We start from the raw sequence: 18579 nt of genomic DNA on the forward strand, positions 1-18579 counted from the left end.
CTGGCTTTACCGGCTCTCTTTCTCTCTTTCTTACTATGCATCCCCACGATGTTCGTTCCCCACCTGGTCTGTATATCGCATCGACTAGGTCTCGATATGAGAGTTCCCCGTGCCCCGCGTCCGGCGTCTTTCACCTCGCGTCCACCCTTTACAATCAGACCTGGTGTAATCAGCAGCTTCTGCGTCTTCAACCGCGGCTACTTTCCCCCGTACTCACCTTCCTCATTCGCACCGCTACCACTACCGGCACGGCGCCTTAAATCTTGATCTCTTCTTCTCGAACGGGTAGAAGCAGAAGAGCGGAGTCTTTTGCGGGAAGAGTGTAAGGTGGGGGTAAGGCTAGTCTGGGCGCGCTTCGAGTGGAGCGCGCGGCGGTAGACAATCTGCTCGAATACGGCGGAGAGCGAGCAGGTTGCCCCGCGTAACGCACTCGCGTCTGGTCGTCCACAGGTAGTGTGAGAAAAGAGTGGCTCGCTGAAAAGAGCACCACGCTGTCAAAGAGAGAAACGAAGACGTGTCGCATACCTTATAGAAGCCGATAACAGGATCCTTCTAAAGAGACGAATCGAGAAATCGCGGCATACGAGTCTTTCCGTTCCTGACGCAGACGCACAAGGGAGATAGCTTCGGCGATTTGATCGCGTGACAAGAGAAGCGGTGCATCGTAAGGAACAGTAGGAACTGTTGAAGGGACAAAAACGAAGAGAGAAATAAGAGAATAATCGTTTTCGTGCGATCCTGGAAGAAGTTCATCTTCCTTTTACGCTCCCTTTGGTATCAAGGGATCAAGTGTGCGGCGAAGAGACCGAATCTGGTGATCTGTGTGTCGAAGGGAAAAAGATTCCGGTGGTGAACGGAGAACGGGGTACGAGGGGGAAATCGGCCGCGCGTATATGGAACGAGGCAAGTCACGTCACGTTAAATCTTGATCTCACCTCGGCGAGTCCCGGGTCTCGGCGGAAGGGGGGAAAACCTGGGCGCGCTTCGAAACCCCGAGCGGAAGGCAATCCGCTCGAATCCGGCGGAGCGCGAGCAAGTTACCCCGGTAGTCGTGGTAGTCCTCGTTGACTGTCATTGGAGAAGAGAGCCCTCGTAGGCGGAAGAAACGAGAGGGCGATCGACACGCGAGAAAGAGTACGGAGAGGGAAGAGGGCCAGGTGAAGGAGAAGAAAGAGGTGGAGGAGGAGGAGGAGGAGGAAGAGGAAAAGAAGGAGGAGAACGTGGTCACGAGCTTCGTCGAAGGAGCGCCTGCGCTCCAACACTCCGCACCTTCGGCTCCTCGGCTTCGACTAGGCCTCAAGTGTCGCGACGACGTAAAAGCTCGCGTCGCGATGCGTCGTGACCGTCATCGCGCGATCGTACGAGAAGTCATTCCGCTCCGCTAATCGGCTCCGTAGCGAATCGTTTGTCAGTCCACGTCACGTGGCAAGTACGCGAAAACGTGTTTGTGCTGTCGGATGACAGTGGCTGACAGTATGCTTCAGTGGTATACGCGTGACAGTTTGGTGGACAGTTCAATGAGGACGAGTTGAAGTTTTTTGACAAAGACAAATGGGAACTGCAGATACTCGGCGAGTAAAGCGGGAATGCTTTGAATTTGTACCGAACTGTGTCGACGTGTACGTAGATAAGGATACAACGACGGGAGAGGAATATTCGAGTTTGACGATGGCGAAATCGGCCAGCAACTCTATTAGTAATCTCTACGGTGTATCATTTACGGATAGATCGAAAAATGTTCGTTCAACGACATTGCTCAACGCATAGGAGAATATTATTAGGCGCTATACTCCGAACGAGAGTATTGCCAAATGATACGTTAATCCGGAGACACTCGTCAGTATTCTGAGAATTGCGATTGGCGCGAAGGAAAAAATTCGTTGAATGCAAAACGCTAGCAATTCGAAGATAGACGTGGTGCACCCGCAGCAGTGGAGGAAGAGCAGGAGAGGGAGGAGCCGTTGCTGAGCGTGGAGGGGGTGGAGGTGAGATCGTCTGGTGATGATGATCGGTGGCGGCGTCGCGACCCCTCCTGGTACTGCCAAGTCGGCGGCTGCGATCGACAGCGAAATGGTACAGGTCGACGGCATTGGCAGTGGTAGTGTCAGTGGCAGTGCTAGTGGTAGTGGTAGCCCTGCGACGGGCGCGACCACCACGCGCCTCACGAACAATAACAGCAGCGGTAACAATAACAATAACAACAACAACAATAACGGGGAGATTAGCAACAACAATGACGGACACGGAGTCGCGAATTGCACCGGCACGACTGCTTCGAGCGCGAGCGACAAGTTCTGTTGTCAGGACGAGGACGTTCCCGCCAGCACCGGTGTCGCCCGACCTTGGGAACCACCGTCGCCGACCTTCTCCCAGACGAGATCGCACCTGCTGCAAGTACATCCGCCACACCACCACCAACAGCATCCGGCGGCACATCATCACCAGCAGTTAAATGTACCGGCTTCTCTGATCGATGGTGAGTAGGGATGCATTTGCAAATTTGAAGTCGAATCGGATCTGATTATTTTCGTTCCATTCAACTATTTCTTAGTTCTCGCCTTTTTCTTTCGTCGAGTTCTTCTCGTCGAGCTCTCGATTGATTAATCTAGCAGTTATTAAATAAATCATCGTTTGAAACAAGCACAGGCTAATATGCAAATATTATTATAATCGTAGTAATAATCGTAATAATCGTTTAAAGATATAAACGAAATCCCCGAGTGTACCATAAACTCATTAATAATTGCTTCATGCTGAACGTTCGGTATAAATCATGATAAGACAAATATTTTTATTGAGTTACGCAATTTTTTAAGCATTTAGATCTGTTAAATATCCGTTGTGCGTTATAACAAGTTTTAATACTTGCTAAAAGCGAAAAGCAGGTGCTTCTGCTAGTAATATTTTTCTCGATATTGATTATTGTACCATTTTCCGGTCTTTTTTTGGATATCTAAGATAAAGCGGACATATGTATGTGTAAGCAATGGAAATTAATTAATTTTGTTGTGCCACCATGATAAATCAATAATTACGGAATATGTCACACGCCATTGTTTACAATCGTGTTTCATGTGCTTTATTACAGCAAAATCATGCACAGTACGGTGTCATTGAAATGTAAAACCGTTGTTTAATGGAGAGACACTTGAATACACTTTTGGGACTATCGAAGAGACAATAATCAATTAAATGAAATAACAATGAAGTTATGTATAATAAACGTAAAATATAAAGAGTAAAAAAAGGCGGAAATTCTATAATTTTTCTGATAATAATACCTAATATAAATTTTCTTGAATCGTGCATGTTGTCAACCTTCCTTGATACAATAGCATTATATCGGTTTTTTATATAAATTTTAACCATTTTGATAAACGTTATAAAAAATTAAACAAACAAAATGATCTTCTCATTAATTGTATTTTGTTTTATGAAATATATACGTTATTAATTATATTATTATATGATATTCTCCCGGATATTCTTATCTTATACATATTTGTATCATTATGTCGTATAATTAATAAACATATACACGTATGACGATAGTCGATATGTATGACGACAAATGAGTACATCGATTATATCTGTCTTGATGAGAGATAACCAAGTAACTCTAATTGAATTATGAATCGCTAAACGAACTTTCGCCGCGCGAACCTTTCGATGCAGGATGGTAAAAGCAATTAACATTGGACACCTGTGCAGCCAAACACCTGTACAGGGCTCGTCTCGTAACATTAATGAAAGCATTTCACGCCGTTAAAAACACGAAAAAAATCTCAGAAATATGTATTACGAAATCTTGTCCACAATTTCGGAATAAATTATTCACTTACGGATAATTATTTACGGAATAAAAAATTGGAATTAATGTTCAACTTGGTCGTGAAAATTGTAGTGGAAGAGTAAGTCGGAGTAAGTCGTTCATACAGTATGCATGTATGAAATTTCTATTTCAGAGATTCGCAATTATTATATACAATGTTAATCGTTATAGGTATATCATAAAATGTAGGTATGTCAAATAAATCAGTTTGCAAATTTTTGAATACCAGTTCCAAATATCTACGTTATCAGGTCAACATACCTTATATCACTTTTACCGTATGAATATGATCGAGAAACAGAGTTCTTCTTCAAAATACTCCAAAAAGTGCGAACACATTCAGTTACCGATTTTTACAGCTTATTATTAGCGATCATCGTCGCCTCTTTTTAGCCTCTAATTAACTTGTCAAAAAACAGAATCGCGATTGTATTGTATAACAGACTCAGAAATGTATGTTGTTTCGTACGAATGTAATGTAATGTGGCGACGAATTCCGTGTTCGTTCTCCGCGACACGTGAATGTCTGATACGGGATGAAATGCTCTCGGGCTACTTGCTTCGAGCAGCCCAGCCGCGAAACTGTTGATAAGAGAATAAAAGAGAGTGTGCGATTGGAAGTAGCGGATATATGCTCCTACGACGACACACGTTCAACTATCGCGCGTTCGCGGATCTTTCCGCGGTTCGCACTTGCCAGACGAAGCACGGGGGTTACCAAGTACCGCACTCGTTCGGAACCGGTTTCAATGCGTTGGCAGCGTAGACTACCTCTCTTCAGATCGGCGGACGTATTACTCTCGTTTAACGCTCAATACCCGTCCATCCCGCGGGTACTCTCGATTCTCTCGCGTTCGCGTTCGCAGAGCACTTCGTTCCAGAACCGCGAGATTTTATGACCACACCCAGACCGTTTCGAAGCAGATACCGTGTAGGCAATGGACGTCTTCATCTCCGCGAGCGAGCGAAAAGAAAGAGAGGAAGACACGCAAGAAAAGGACAAGAGGAAATGTGTTTCAAGTGCCCTGGTAGCATATCATAGCATTTGGCATTTCATGCGATAGTTCATATAAAAGATATATATTAATTATCATATCTAATGATTACATTAAAAGTGTGACATTCTTTCCCGACAATGTAGCGTTCATCCTCAATATCCTATTCACGAAGTCTTATTACGTATTAAGTATGTACGATTTGTTTAAATGTCGGATTATATTTAAATTAATTCCCTTAAATTGCGATATAATGATAATGTTCGCAAATTAAAAGCTGCAAACAAATCCGACAGTTTGACGTGGCAGACAAAGCGTAGCTCTTTGCTTGGTTCACGTGCGAAAGGCACTAATCCAGTTTAAAACCCGATACGAGTTCACCTCGTTGTTTCCGATGCTGTGCACGAGATACTTGGCGGCGCAAGATACTGCGGGATTTTACGACCCAGAGTGTTTTGAAACGAATATACACCTCGCGGTTAATAGCTGTCTTCGCGCAGCACTTTGTTACAGTTTTGACGACCAATCGTCGAAAGTGTCCGCGAAGATATATGCATTAATTACGCGTAGAATATACTACCTGCTAACTGCCAGGTTATAATTTTGCTAAGAAATGCGATCCTTTTTCGCAGTATCCACCTTCGATGCCAAACTTTATGTTCATCGATGCTTCTAAGTTTCTAATATCACGTGTACTTAATATAAAAGGCAAATATAGATCAATGATGCATGATGCCGTGAATAAAGTTTATGAGCAATTAGGCGTTATTACGGTACACACGTAATGATAATGCAGTACTACTTGGAGATTTTATGATTACGTCCTAGAATATATTTGCGATAAGTGCCAAGAAATATGGATATCTTCATCTGCAAATGAGTTTCTTCTCAATTCCCTCTTGGATACTATCGTCACGGACTCCACTAATTATCGAGTTATTATGTAAAATGTTTGCCTGTAGCTATGTATATCAATTATCAGTTATATGTACGATTTGCTCTTAATACGATCTCTATAGAAATTATAGCTTGACAATACAAGTAAGATTACTTTTTTGTGAGACACTGCCCTCGAGTATAAACACAGCTATACATTTGTTTAATATTTTAACTTATTTTGCACGTAAAAAAATTCATAAATAAATATTCCAAGCCCACATTCTATCTGCAAGATTTTATTCCATATTTAATTAAAATCATTATAGAAGTAAGTCTCTCTTAAAGACGGTCCACATATAAATATAGTTTAAAGTTATGCCATTATTGCCATTGTGTCTCATACTCTATATTCGATTCATTTTCTTTCCACTATACACACACACACACACGCACATATATAATATATATGAATTTCACATCTGCATTCGTTTCTTAACATTCTTTTCAAATGATTTAAGTGTGTTCTGTTGCGTTTTATCTTTATGCGTATACATATCGCAAACAAACGATCTGCGTTTAAGAATTAACTTGGTTCGCGCATCGTCAGCAGACACTTGTAAAACCGCGACGCGGTTTTACTTGAAACCATCTGCGGGCTCGGTCCAGATAAAACCACTCATCGGGAGCGCGAAGCGAACGATCTCACGAGTCACCGAGTCCGCAGAAAGAGAATCAGCCTTCCACTTTTTCTGTCTATTATATATCTATTACCGCGCCGTGTCAAGCGATCGGTCTTTACCGGCGGCGATTTCGAATGTGTCGGATGAATATACCGCGAGGCCTGATGCCAGAACTCGTTCAGAACCGGTTTCCGCCTGGTGTCGATGCAACGACGATGGGACGCATTTCTTTCTGTGCATTGGCTACTTTCGTTTTCACGACACCTCTCCGATCGCTTTGACACGAAACGAGCGCGGAATGCGCGCCCGATGTACCGTCCAGGCGGACGGGACAGGCGCGGGGACTCGCGGGATTCGCATAAGTTTTATTCGACGTTTCGAGCGACCATCGCGAACGGGATTCCTCGGAAAATAACTTCGGTAGTACTTTAGTTTGGCAGTATATTCTCCGAGAATTTTGCGACTGTAATTGAGAACAGGATTTTTTCTTAATTAAATAATCATATGATTTGTACGCGATTTACGCGACTTCTGATCATTGATGTACAGCCTTAAAACCATCAGATGTTATAACTTTATTTCTCTGGTCATTTTATATAATCTTTTTTTTTTAGTGAAAATGTAACGATAATATTTTTAAAATAGTAAGAAGCCAAAAAGACTAAAAAAATACCAAGAGTGAAGAACACGTAAAATGTTATAACGCTTATCGATGTAAAGTACAGTTACAAAACAAATTACAACTAAAATTATTACAAACATACAATAACGTTATGATAAATATGTACAAAAAATATTGCGTCAACTTTCCTCCTCCAGTTTACAGTTAACTAGTTAAATTCTGATTAACTGTATATTTGATGAGAAGCCATTAGTAATTAGCTACATTGACGTCATAAATTGTGCAAAAGCGGCCGTTCGATTACGCGGGTAACAAATTGCGAATGATCTGCATGAGATGCATTTACCGAGCTGTTTGGCAGCCCACTTGGCTCATAAAGGACTAATTAATTAAACGTTCTCACTATGTAAACGAACTGCTGCCGTATTCACGCTGAGTTCACTCGTTGAAACCAATTAAAACAACGTGATAACAAATGAGCACGACGGACCTGTTTTCTGCCAACAAAACACTCGCGGGATTTAATTTCGCCCGACGGTCTCTTCCCGCGACGATCGCCAGGCTCTTTACATAAGATTGACTGGATAAAAAGCAATTGCGCCCGTCGCGTCGTTCGCAAAATGACAGGTACTACGCGCTCTTAATATTGCTATATATCGTTCGATCGTAAATTGGCATCTGCGCGATTCGCGCTAAATGTTGTTCGGATTAGTAGACAGCGCGATTACGAGGAAGCTGAACCTATAATAAGCACATCGTAATTTTGATCGCGCTGCCGACATAGTAATTAACATTTATCTCTCATTTAATTCATATTATCTTTAAGCTCGCGTCGCGATTTACGCTTGAACCTTCGTTTCGCCCCGTCGCAATTTTATTGGATATGTCGTGTAATTACATTTTCTCTCCTTTAAGATTATTTTCTACGAGTCAATTTTCTACTTAGCATAATAATTATAGTACGTTCGAGATATCCGTTGCATCAAATGCCCGATTGCTCGAAATTAAGTGAACGATTGTCTTCGGATTATTGTGATTAGTTAAATTGTGAAGTAAACGAGCGATTCTTAATAGCGTCATGTGTCCAATCGTAAATTGTTACTTCCCTCCGAAATGTCATAAATATATTATTTATAGCTGTAAATCCATGAAAAGGGCTGACTATAATACGCGTGCATTCTTTCGAAAAAAATTCTTCGCACCTGGTTGACAATTTATTATTTGCATCCATACAACAGACTGCATCCATATAATAAACCAAACTCTACAATCTCTACATCTTTCTTTAATGTATCGAAATATAGTAGAACCGGCAATCACATACATATTGACTAATTATCATATTATAGCGTCAAATTTATTAAATAAACGATCAAGGATAATTTCCTATTAAATCTGAATTTACTTAGAAACCGATTAACTTCTACTAAATTTCCACAATATTGATTAATATGTTAATAGCTATCTAAGAGCGAACAATAATCACAAAAACTATAGATAAAATTATTGATAAAATCACTTCAGATCAAAGTTCTTGAAATATGATACAATGCACTGCTATAAAAAAATGTAAATGAATATGAATATAAATTAATTATTAACCATAATTTTAATGACAGGTATCTCTGAGCTTTCAATATTCTGTAAAACCGTATCAATAACGGGATCGCGAGATCACGTTCAGCAATTTAAATTAATGCGCCTGAACGTGAAGTTATTTGACCGTGACCACTTTCGTCACAGCGATTACGCAGGCGATTGTTAATTTAACGAAGCATTCAATTGACTTCGAGAATCCTAAAAGAGATCTTCGTGAGAAAAATACATTCCCGATTATCTCAAACCAGATAAAATCACTGGAATCTCGTTAACCAGTTCACAGAAAATAATCTAGAACCAAGAATGTGAAAATGTGATAAAAATTAACAGTCAAAGATATATCCCGAGATTTCGTCCTAGCAGTTATTATTATTAGTTGTTTGGTATGATAATTTTATTATTATACATATTACAACGAAATGTTCCTCTGATTGCAGGTGTGAATTTACAAAATTGCACGGCCGGTCCGTTTGCCAGCGGCAATAACGGCAACACATCGCGGCAACGTCTAATCGAATTGTCACATGGATTAGGAGCGCTCAGGCATTACAACGATCTCGCCAACCACGTGTTGTCATTAAACCAACAGGGCGCAGTCGTTACGAAACTTTTAGGTTCGTAGAGTGTATTTTTACGATTTACCACGAAGCTGCCTTCATGCGAGGAGAATCGCATATTCACGATATTTCTACGCTCGATATTATACTCCATGTTGTTTCTTATCGTTGACGATAAGAATATGCAAATTATTGGGTGACATTCCGAACACGAGAACCTACGTAGGGAAACTACTCCGTTGACATATCGCTATTATGTTCGTCAACCACTATGCCTATCGCGAGTATCGAGCGCCATGCACGCATTACGTACGTACGTAATTTCGATACGAAGTCAAGGGAGAAATCATCCATTTATATTCTACGTTCCGAGAATACCATCGATCCTCCGGAAATGAGAGAAAAAATAGATATTGGAGATGCAGAAGGGAGGATTTTCCAAAGTCGGGAACTATATATTAGATAGATTGATATAAAAGGTTTCCGTCGTATTTGTCAAATAAAGTTTTAAGGTAATTCTTACTTATGAGAAAAAATAATACTGACATAATGTTTTTTTTTTTCGAACTAAACGCTTTCTTTTCGATCTATTTTTTAAAATAGGAATGAATTAATAATTCTACTTAAATTTTTTTTATACTTTCTAGGATAGTTTCTCTTTCTCCACCTTTCTTTCGAAATTTACATAATTCTCGATTGTACATACTTTTTCGCTGCGATTAGCGCGGCAATTACCAGCCGCCTCAAATGATGCCGCGTTAATATCTTGAGCGATTTCAAGCAAAGCAAAGAACAGGGAATAACGCCAAACTCGCGCGGCATGGTCAGACATAACGAGCGCATCCGCTACTCGAAGCTCGTTAGCTCGCGAAAATTAATACGTAATAACCACTTCTTTCGCGCGTTAAATTTTAGCACCTCGGCAACAAACTTGAATAATTCGTCAATGATTGCGCCAATCATTAGCCTCTCTGCAGCTTTTCAGCTAATGCAAAGCTTCGACTCTCTCGCTCCTCTTTAAGTTCGTAAATGTTAAATTCGAAATTTTATATGAATTTGCCGTGGTGTATTACTGTATTATACATACATTCTTTCTGGTTATCAAATTACATTAGCTTCAATAAAAGTTACCCCATGCCCTTTACTTTATAATTCAACAAAGATTTATATCATTTGCAAAAATTTATCTCAAAAATACTAATCGCTCGAGGGAACCACACCCTGAGCTTTCTGGCATTTGCGCTCTTCGTGGCTATTCGTGCCGCTCTTAAGAAAGAAGAATTCTTCTGCCTTGTACCTTCGACCGCCATATTCCGCAAGTTAATGCAGATGGGGCGCTTTCGCCGAGATGGGCACGCAAGTACGATCTTGCACGCGAGAACGCGGTGAAACTCGCGGAAATTTAGACCCCGAACGAGATCGGGAATCGTCGGGGTATCCATACGAGTGAACGGAAGCTCGGATCCGTGTTCAAGGAAAGACCAGAAAGACAAGGAAGGTAAGAAGAAGAAGAAAAAGTAAAGACGAGGAGGAAAAAGAAGAATAAGGATCCGCGCGCCGAGAGAGGTAAACAATAAAAAATGGAGGCGAGCCACCGAGCATCGCCGTGGAACGCCGGAGTTTCTCTCTTTCTCGTAGACCTGTGGCCTGCCTACCTCGCGGTCCTCGTTAACTTTACGAGCCACTCGTAAAAATACCGTTCGTGGCCTGCTCTCTTGCCGGCGCGCCGGTAATGTCTTCATCTTGCTGGACGCGGAGTCCTTAGGCGTCTTGAGGTGAATATAATGTACCGTAATCGGCCGACCAATTACTTAACGACGGCGAACAATTAATCCCCTCGGCGCGAGCGAGTGGTCCGTGTCGCGAATCGAGAAGGGAGCAAATGCGGCGTTACGCGATATCTGGTCACTTCGTCGCCGAGAACAGATGTGAATTATATCATATCTCGGTATTTTATTTATTCATATTTCATCAACTAAAAATACGATTCGATTTTCGTGTCTTCAGAGATTGCGGTTTTAACTCTTCGCTGCATATATCGGTTCAAAAATGGATTGAGAGACTCCAGGAGATAAATGGCCGAAATTTCAAGCGTGCTGAATAAGCTTATAACATGTCACTGTTGTGGTCGTTAGGATAACTGGACGGCAATCGAGCGGACAATGCCGAACTGCCGAAGGCGTTCCGGTTGTTTGCTTGCAGTTTCTATCGCGACGCTCTTTATACACGCCCGCCATGTGTAATTTACGTTAATCTCTCATTATCAATTCATAAAAGAGATCACCTCGCCCGCGAACGCACGCATGCGACGCGCGTTGAATGCAACCTTCTCGCCCCGTAACGATGCCCTGTAACCACGGGCGGCAGCCTGACATCCTCTACTGTGCTCGCGAGAGTAACCTAACCGGCTAACGAAATTGGCTTCGTGCGGTTTCTTTTATTAAAAACGGCGCTCCGTTTAAAAATTTTATGTACGCACGCACGTACAAGCGCGTACACACGTGCATAGTAGCAAATCGAGGAGGGAGCAAGCCGAACGAGCAACAATGAAAAACGGCCGGGTCCAGGATGGGAAGAGATCGACTGGTTGAGAGGCAAGGAAAGATAGATACAGAGACGGAAAGACAGAGAGAAGCTAAAAGGACGAAGAGAGGAAGGGATGGGGAGAAAGAGAGAAAGACCGGGATAGCAGGTCGAGACAAGGAATTTGCTCGCGGCATGGATACCTATTAGGTGGATACATCGTTTATATACCCGGCACGCACTTCATCCGTGGGAGCGCACGCGATACCCTCTGCCAGGTTTAGCCGTCATTATTGTTATTAATAATAGTACGTAACGACCGATAATTGCTCAAGTCTGCCTGCGCCTCTGGTTTCCATTACCTCACGGTCCCCCGGCATCGTCCACCGGATTGATGGATACCTCGGTCCGTCCCCTCCGCTTCCGAAGACCCGATCCTCGGGAAGACCGCGACAGAACCGCGAATGACGGATGATGCATGCGCGTATGAACGACATTCGCGTTCTTCCACGATGAATCCGCGCGTAATTGGGGTCGGAAGGCGAATCTCAATGGGAGCCTTTACGCTCGATGGTTGACGTTGATATTAGCACGCGAGCGTGACTTTCGTTTCTTCGCTTCTATTCGTGTCGCTCACAACTCACGAGAAACGGAGCAAAAACAGCGGATACACGTTGTATCTTAAGCGCAACGTGGCTTTCGATACATATCATTATAGTAACAGCGTAACATTGACAAAAAAGAAGAATTTTATAATACGATGCATGACTCTGATGATTGCAATCTATCCGAATCGTGTATCACTTATCATTGTATAGGGTTTAATAAAGTTACCAAATAATTACCGATATCATGTATCGATATGTATAATGTATAATGACGATAATAAATTATTTTAGCTGTATATATAGTTAATTTAAAGTAATAATATATATATACTTATATACTTAATTTAATTAAATATGTACTTAATTTAATTTAGCTGTATATACACTTAATTTAGTTCTAAAACTATCCTATAGTATCTAAAACTATTGGTTAGTATATACTTCACTTATACGTCTTTACGATACCTATCAACAACGTAAGATCGATGATAGGCATAGCCTTTTCGTACTTATAATATGCTTATGGAGTTGTGCGCGTCTTCGCATTCACTTGCAGATACTAATTAATTCATGACTAATTGACTGCTGCATTTCTCATTGTCTTTCCCACGAGTAGTAAATTATAAGTTCAGTTTCTATGGAATATATGACAGCGATAGATCTAAACGGTAGATTTAAAATACATGTATTCTTACTTATGACCGATATTTTCTTATTTAAAATAAATGTCCTCATACTTGTAAGCGAGAGGGAGGGGGAGAGAGAGAGAGAGAGAGAGAGAGAGAGAGAAATATTATCTGATAAACTACGATAATTTTTATAAATGGCACTAAGCCTTATTAATCTTAAGCGTGCAATTTAATTCTTAAGCAGACACCTATACCTACTGCGCGATAATGACACTAAAAATTATCACAAGCCAACGCGCAGTGGTTACACGACTGCAGATAATTTTCTTGTATCACGATGTATATTACGTAAGCATCTTCACGATGTCCTAATTGCTGCATCATGGATCCGCCCAGATACGAAGATAGGATTGATATCCGTTTGTCGGTAACACGCGATGTTAAGCGTCGCGTATTGTGATATTGTCGTGACTTTTGTAAAATAATTTGTCATTTGTATTTTCTCTCTTTCCTACGTTCTCTCTTTTCTACACGTCACAATGTTTTCTATATCCATCTTAAAAATTGTAAAAATTCTAATGCATCTCACATGGAACAATATCCTGCAGATGAAATCAAATGTTTACGTGAATGAGACAAATTACATTTAATATGCCATTCAATTCTAATGTAATCTGTATAATATTACAATTATCACTCTTTTCACATCAATCATATGCCTTGTGAAAGATACATTCGGATTCCGAGGCGCGTGCATCGCGTGATTTTCGGGAATTACGGCGAGTTTTGCGAGTTTTGGCGTGACCGAGCTGCCGAATAGGGCGCAAAATATAAATGTGCCATGTCGCGGCGCCATTTACGAGCGATTTTATCGAGGGCCAGGAGTTTTGCCAATGCATCGCGTCCTTGAAGCCCGTTTTATCGTGTTTCAGGTACGTTGCGCCCGCCGGGCCTGATCGGTGGCAGTAAGCCGAAAGTAGCGACACCGGCTGTTGTCGCTAAGATCGAGCAATATAAAAGGGAGAACCCGACTATCTTCGCTTGGGAAATTCGGGAGAGGCTAATCTCCGAAGGTAAGATAATGCCGCCAAACGCATGTGCATTCAGATTAAATTGAAATAAATTTATGAGCGGTGCCGCACTTAAAAATTATTTGCGAAGAGGAAGATATAATGTCTTGCAAATTGATCATTATATTTTACGAAAAGAGCGAATACGATAGCGTAATAATTGCCCGAAACATAAGCGCTCGAAAGATTGATCAATTTGACTAACATTGACATTAAGATTTTTCGCAATATATCTCTTAGAACGCGCTTAGTCATAACGTTGAGTCTTCACTAGCGCGGTGCATAAACTAGCGTGTTCCTTACTTAATTATGTTCGTCCTCTGTAAGCCATGCGAATGCAAACCGCTCATGATTACAGACGTATGTATGAATAACGTATAATTTAAACGAAAGAATTAAGAAACGCGTTTCTGCGACCTTACTTCTTGACACACATACCATTCTCGAAGTATTCGTGCTAACACGAATATTATAACAATCGTCAGTAAACTTCAATATGCCTTTTGCTGTAACGCAACGCTGTTACTAAAAAAACTCGACGTTATAGCATTAAAAGCGTATGCGTTCAGCGTTACGCTTATAGCATCAAAAAAGTTGTTGAAAACTACGGCCGTTTGTAACGAAGTCGTGTTAGTGTAAAGGCCGATTCTCACTAGGTATGGTATGGTCAAGTCAGATCAGATCAAGTCGCGGTCATGGATTTTTCAGTGCATTTCCACTATTCGGTCATATGACGATCTTCTATCGGTCAATTTTATAGTGCCATCCGTATCATTACTTTGTATAAAAATGTTTCCCACAAGTGTTCGCTTATTAAAATTGCATTAATCTTTGATGACAATTAAAGAACACAGCGTGGAAATGTGATAAAAGAAAAGACATTATTAAAACATAAAAAAAGAGAAGAATTCTGTACATTATATCCAGAATTTTTTTATAGATGACAAATCAAACTTATACTTTATTAGTACTGATATATATTCGATTAGTTTTTCGTCTATTCCAGACGAGAAAGAGGAGCTCACTTTCATGGTTGAGCATCTGTTGACCGTCTAGATATCTTCCGAAGAATGATCGCGGTCAAGTTACCGTCGCTTTACCTGACCGTGATCGGGCAGGGTGAATGCAAACTCGAAAAAGCGCTGAATTTAATGGCAACGATTTTTTATCCGATCGTGACCGGACCGTGACATGATAGATAGTGAGAATCGACCTTTAACATGTACTTGACGGTATTTTCGCGACTCGCGTTGACCGCAACGTCGTTATTCGCCTGTTCCAGGTGTCTGCAGTAACGCGACCGCGCCGTCGGTTAGCAGCATCAATCGGATACTGCGGAACCGCGCGGCGGAACGCGCGGCCGCAGAATTTGCGCGGGCCGCCGGTTACGGGCTCTACGCGGCCGCCGGGCCGCATCCGTACTTCAATTCGCACCAGCACCCGACGACGAGTCATCATTTGCCGGCGGGCTGGCCGGCGCCGGGAGCAGCCGGACACCCGTGGATGCTGCCGCCTCTTGCCACCGGTATATCCGGCGCCGCCGCGTCCGCTCTGCTTTTACCACCGTCCTTGAGCCCCGGTGCGGCCGCGGCGGCGGCCGCAGCCGCATCCGCGTCCGCCGCGGGTACTTCCGAGCACGCGCTTCACGCCGCCGACGCGATCGCACGTGGATATCTGCAAGGTGACGAAAGAGATCCGCATCGCTCTTTGATGTCGCGACGCGAAATTTGTCCTACTTAAGAAAAAAGTATCCTATACACCTGGGATTCTACGAAAGTATATTCATGCATTTCCCTCCAACGTATTAAATTGATTTATTCAAATAAGTTAAGTTCTGAAATTTAAATTCCTAGATTTGCATGTAATCACTGAAGCGAAAACAAAGAATGAGAAAAATGAGAGAGAGAGAGAGAGAGAAAGGTTTTTTATGATTTAATTTTTCATTAATGTTTAAGCGATTTAATATTTGTACAGTTTCTTGCTAAATATTTATGACTATTACAGCATTCATATACATTAAGCAAATAACACTGATCATCATTCTACAATTCAAAGTTTTCTATATGTTGACTTTTCAATATGTATTATTTCATATTTCTTGTAGAAAAATCAAAGTATTTTTATGTTAATCATATAGAAATATATTATAGATATCAATTTTATATTTACTTTGAAATTATAATGTAGAGTACATTATAAGTTTTGTTAACTCAACAATGTAAAAGGATATTTTATTGGGTTGTTGTACTCAGAAACACAACCCATAGAAAAGGTATTTCTATTAATGTACAGATGGCGACGGAGATGACGGAAGCTTAGACGGTTCGGAGCAGCCTAAGTTCCGGCGTAACCGTACGACTTTCAGCCCGGAACAGCTCGAGGAACTCGAGAAGGAATTCGAGAGATCGCATTATCCCTGTGTGTCCACCCGCGAACGTCTCGCCTCGAAAACGTCGCTCTCGGAAGCCCGCGTTCAGGTGAGAATCTAACCAATAGTTAAAGATAAAAGAGCCGACGCAACGACGCAGGGTCTAATTCGACATTTATGAATTGGAGAAGGCCCTGCGGTGGACAACGGCCGCGTCGTTTCCCGTTCCGATTTGATCACGAGCGTTCTAACGACCTAACTCGTGACTCTTAGGTTTGGTTTTCCAACAGACGGGCAAAGTGGCGTCGTCACCAGCGCATGAACCTCTTAAAGCGCTCGCCACCACCGCCTCCACCACCACCGCCGCAGCCGCAGCCGCCGCAGCAGCAACCGCACTCCGCTACGTCCGCTATGGAAATCGGCCAGCGTACATCCAGCTGCTCCATCGCCGGCATGGGCGGCGAAAGTAGCGCGTTTCGCGCGGTTGTCACCAATTCCGCAACCAGGGACGGCCTCGACAGGCCCGAAAGGATCAACAGGCACGAGTCGGTGCCGAAGCAACCGGAAAGGAAACCTAGCGCTTTTCGGATGATCAGTCAACTGGTGGGTGACGACTCTTCCGAACTCTCGAGACCGACCAGTCCCGCGTACGACCAGCGGCAGAGACCCGGTCTTGATCCGCGCCCGGGATCGGCGCACAGGATACGCTACGATCAGAACGAGGACGAAGATGAGGAAATTGACGTTCAAGATTCCGACCAGGATGTACCGTCGTCGCCACCGGTCGCTTGGAGAGATCATTGGACTGACCAACAACCGCTGGAACTGACGAAGCACGATCGCTGAACGAGATATATCTCAGTTTGATTTCGAGCGATGCGGTCGTTGAATCTGGAGTGATGTTTTCGCAAAAAAAAATCGAGCGGCCGCATTGCGGCTTATTTATTGAAAAATATTGGCTAGACAAATCGCATGGATCCGGTAACCAGTGTTCGAAGTGCGTCGTCGCAGTCTCTACCTTTTATCTATTGGTGATTGATAAGTGCAAAAATGATGAAAATGTTTTTTTTTTTTGCTTTACGGTGCACGAAGCTACGAAAAATAGCGGATATTAGCTAACCGCAAAATGTCGAGCCGGAATCATTGACCTTGTTCAGTCAACGCGCGAGTGATCGAATGACGAATCGGTAACGTGCTGCATTAGCAACGAACTCGAATCGACGCTTAACGGCGTGTAGCATCAGATGCGACATCGTGTGTGTCGTATCCAATATTTTCTCTCTTCTCATTATTGTCGGGCTCGGCTCTTTTTTTATTAGTTGAAGTTTTTAATATCTATGGAACTGCTTATTATTATACGAATTAATATGAACGATTTCCTACAATCGCTGATGCGAATGAGTGTTGCGAGCTATGTAATATTAAAACGCAACGTCATCATGTCATTGTAATTATTATCGTTGATTAGATAAGTGATCGATGCATATCGCGTGGCAAAAGCAAACGATGTTAGATCGCTCAAATCGATCTTGGGAGCCGCTCGTGCGAGTAGAAAATAAAAACATACGTCGTGAAGAAAGAATGAGATTCGTTTGAGCTCATTCGGAACTAGTCCTAGCGAATCTTTATGAATTAGGGATATGCGTTAACTATAGGTATTTGAAATAGAAATAAGCGAAAACACAGATAATCCTGTACGAACTGTGTTAAAATAATGTTTATTTAAATGAACCCGTTTGTAAATATCCACACACGGCGTCACAACTCATTTCCTCTTGCAAACTCTTCCAAATTTTCTTTCCAACTATCCTCCGACAGACAAAACAGTTTTCGGCGAGCCATCAAATATCCGCACAATAAAATATGTTATATTGAAATAAATTTACATAAATATCCTACGCTACCGTTTATCGAATTAATCTCCTTCCAATCCTAAGTTAAATAATGATATGAACAAAAAGAACGACAAAATAAAGTATAATTTCTTTTACGTTATTCGGTTTTAAAAATTATTTTAATAATGCAAAACTTAAACATTTGAATTGTTTGTCCTACTATACATATCTTTACTGATTTACGTTAAAATTACTATAGACTTCAATATGTAAAGTAATCGATATCACAAATTGCCCTAGGTACCCCCTGATTTACGCTCTACGGCAATTATCCTTAGTGAAATAGGTGGAATATATTTCCGCATATCTCCTATAAGGTACA

General features: G+C 41.9%; 1 protein-coding gene across 2 annotated transcripts; it reads left to right on the forward strand.

The window, feature by feature from the left end:
• The first annotated feature begins 372 nt into the window (after positions 1–372).
• Eyg (eyegone) lies at positions 373–18260 on the forward strand. Of its 2 annotated transcripts, none has more exons than XM_071785935.1 (6): positions 373–2476; positions 9045–9221; positions 13857–13997; positions 15277–15675; positions 16287–16471; positions 16636–18260. In XM_071785935.1, exons 1-6 carry the CDS (start codon positions 2002–2004, stop codon positions 17206–17208), a joined length of 1950 nt encoding a protein of 649 aa, XP_071642036.1. In that variant the 5' UTR covers positions 373–2001; the 3' UTR covers positions 17209–18260. The 2 variants fall into 2 exon arrangements, with proteins under 2 accessions (XP_071642036.1, XP_071642037.1); XM_071785936.1 differs by having other exon boundaries at positions 15277–15519.
• Positions 18261–18579: the final 319 nt, after the last annotated feature.

The sequence above is a fragment of the Temnothorax longispinosus genome, chromosome 8, assembly GCF_030848805.1.
Source record: "Temnothorax longispinosus isolate EJ_2023e chromosome 8, Tlon_JGU_v1, whole genome shotgun sequence".
Classification (NCBI taxonomy): domain Eukaryota; kingdom Metazoa; phylum Arthropoda; class Insecta; order Hymenoptera; family Formicidae; genus Temnothorax; species Temnothorax longispinosus.

Coding starts and splice junctions, on each gene's coding strand:
- Eyg (XM_071785935.1), top strand. CDS start 2,002: ATGATGATCGGTGGCGGCGTCGCGACCCCTCCTGGTACTGCCAAGTCG. Junction 2,477..9,044: donor ACCGGCTTCTCTGATCGATG/GTGAGTAGGGAT, acceptor CTCTGATTGCAG/GTGTGAATTTACAAAATTGC. Junction 13,998..15,276: donor GGAGAGGCTAATCTCCGAAG/GTAAGATAATGC, acceptor CGCCTGTTCCAG/GTGTCTGCAGTAACGCGACC.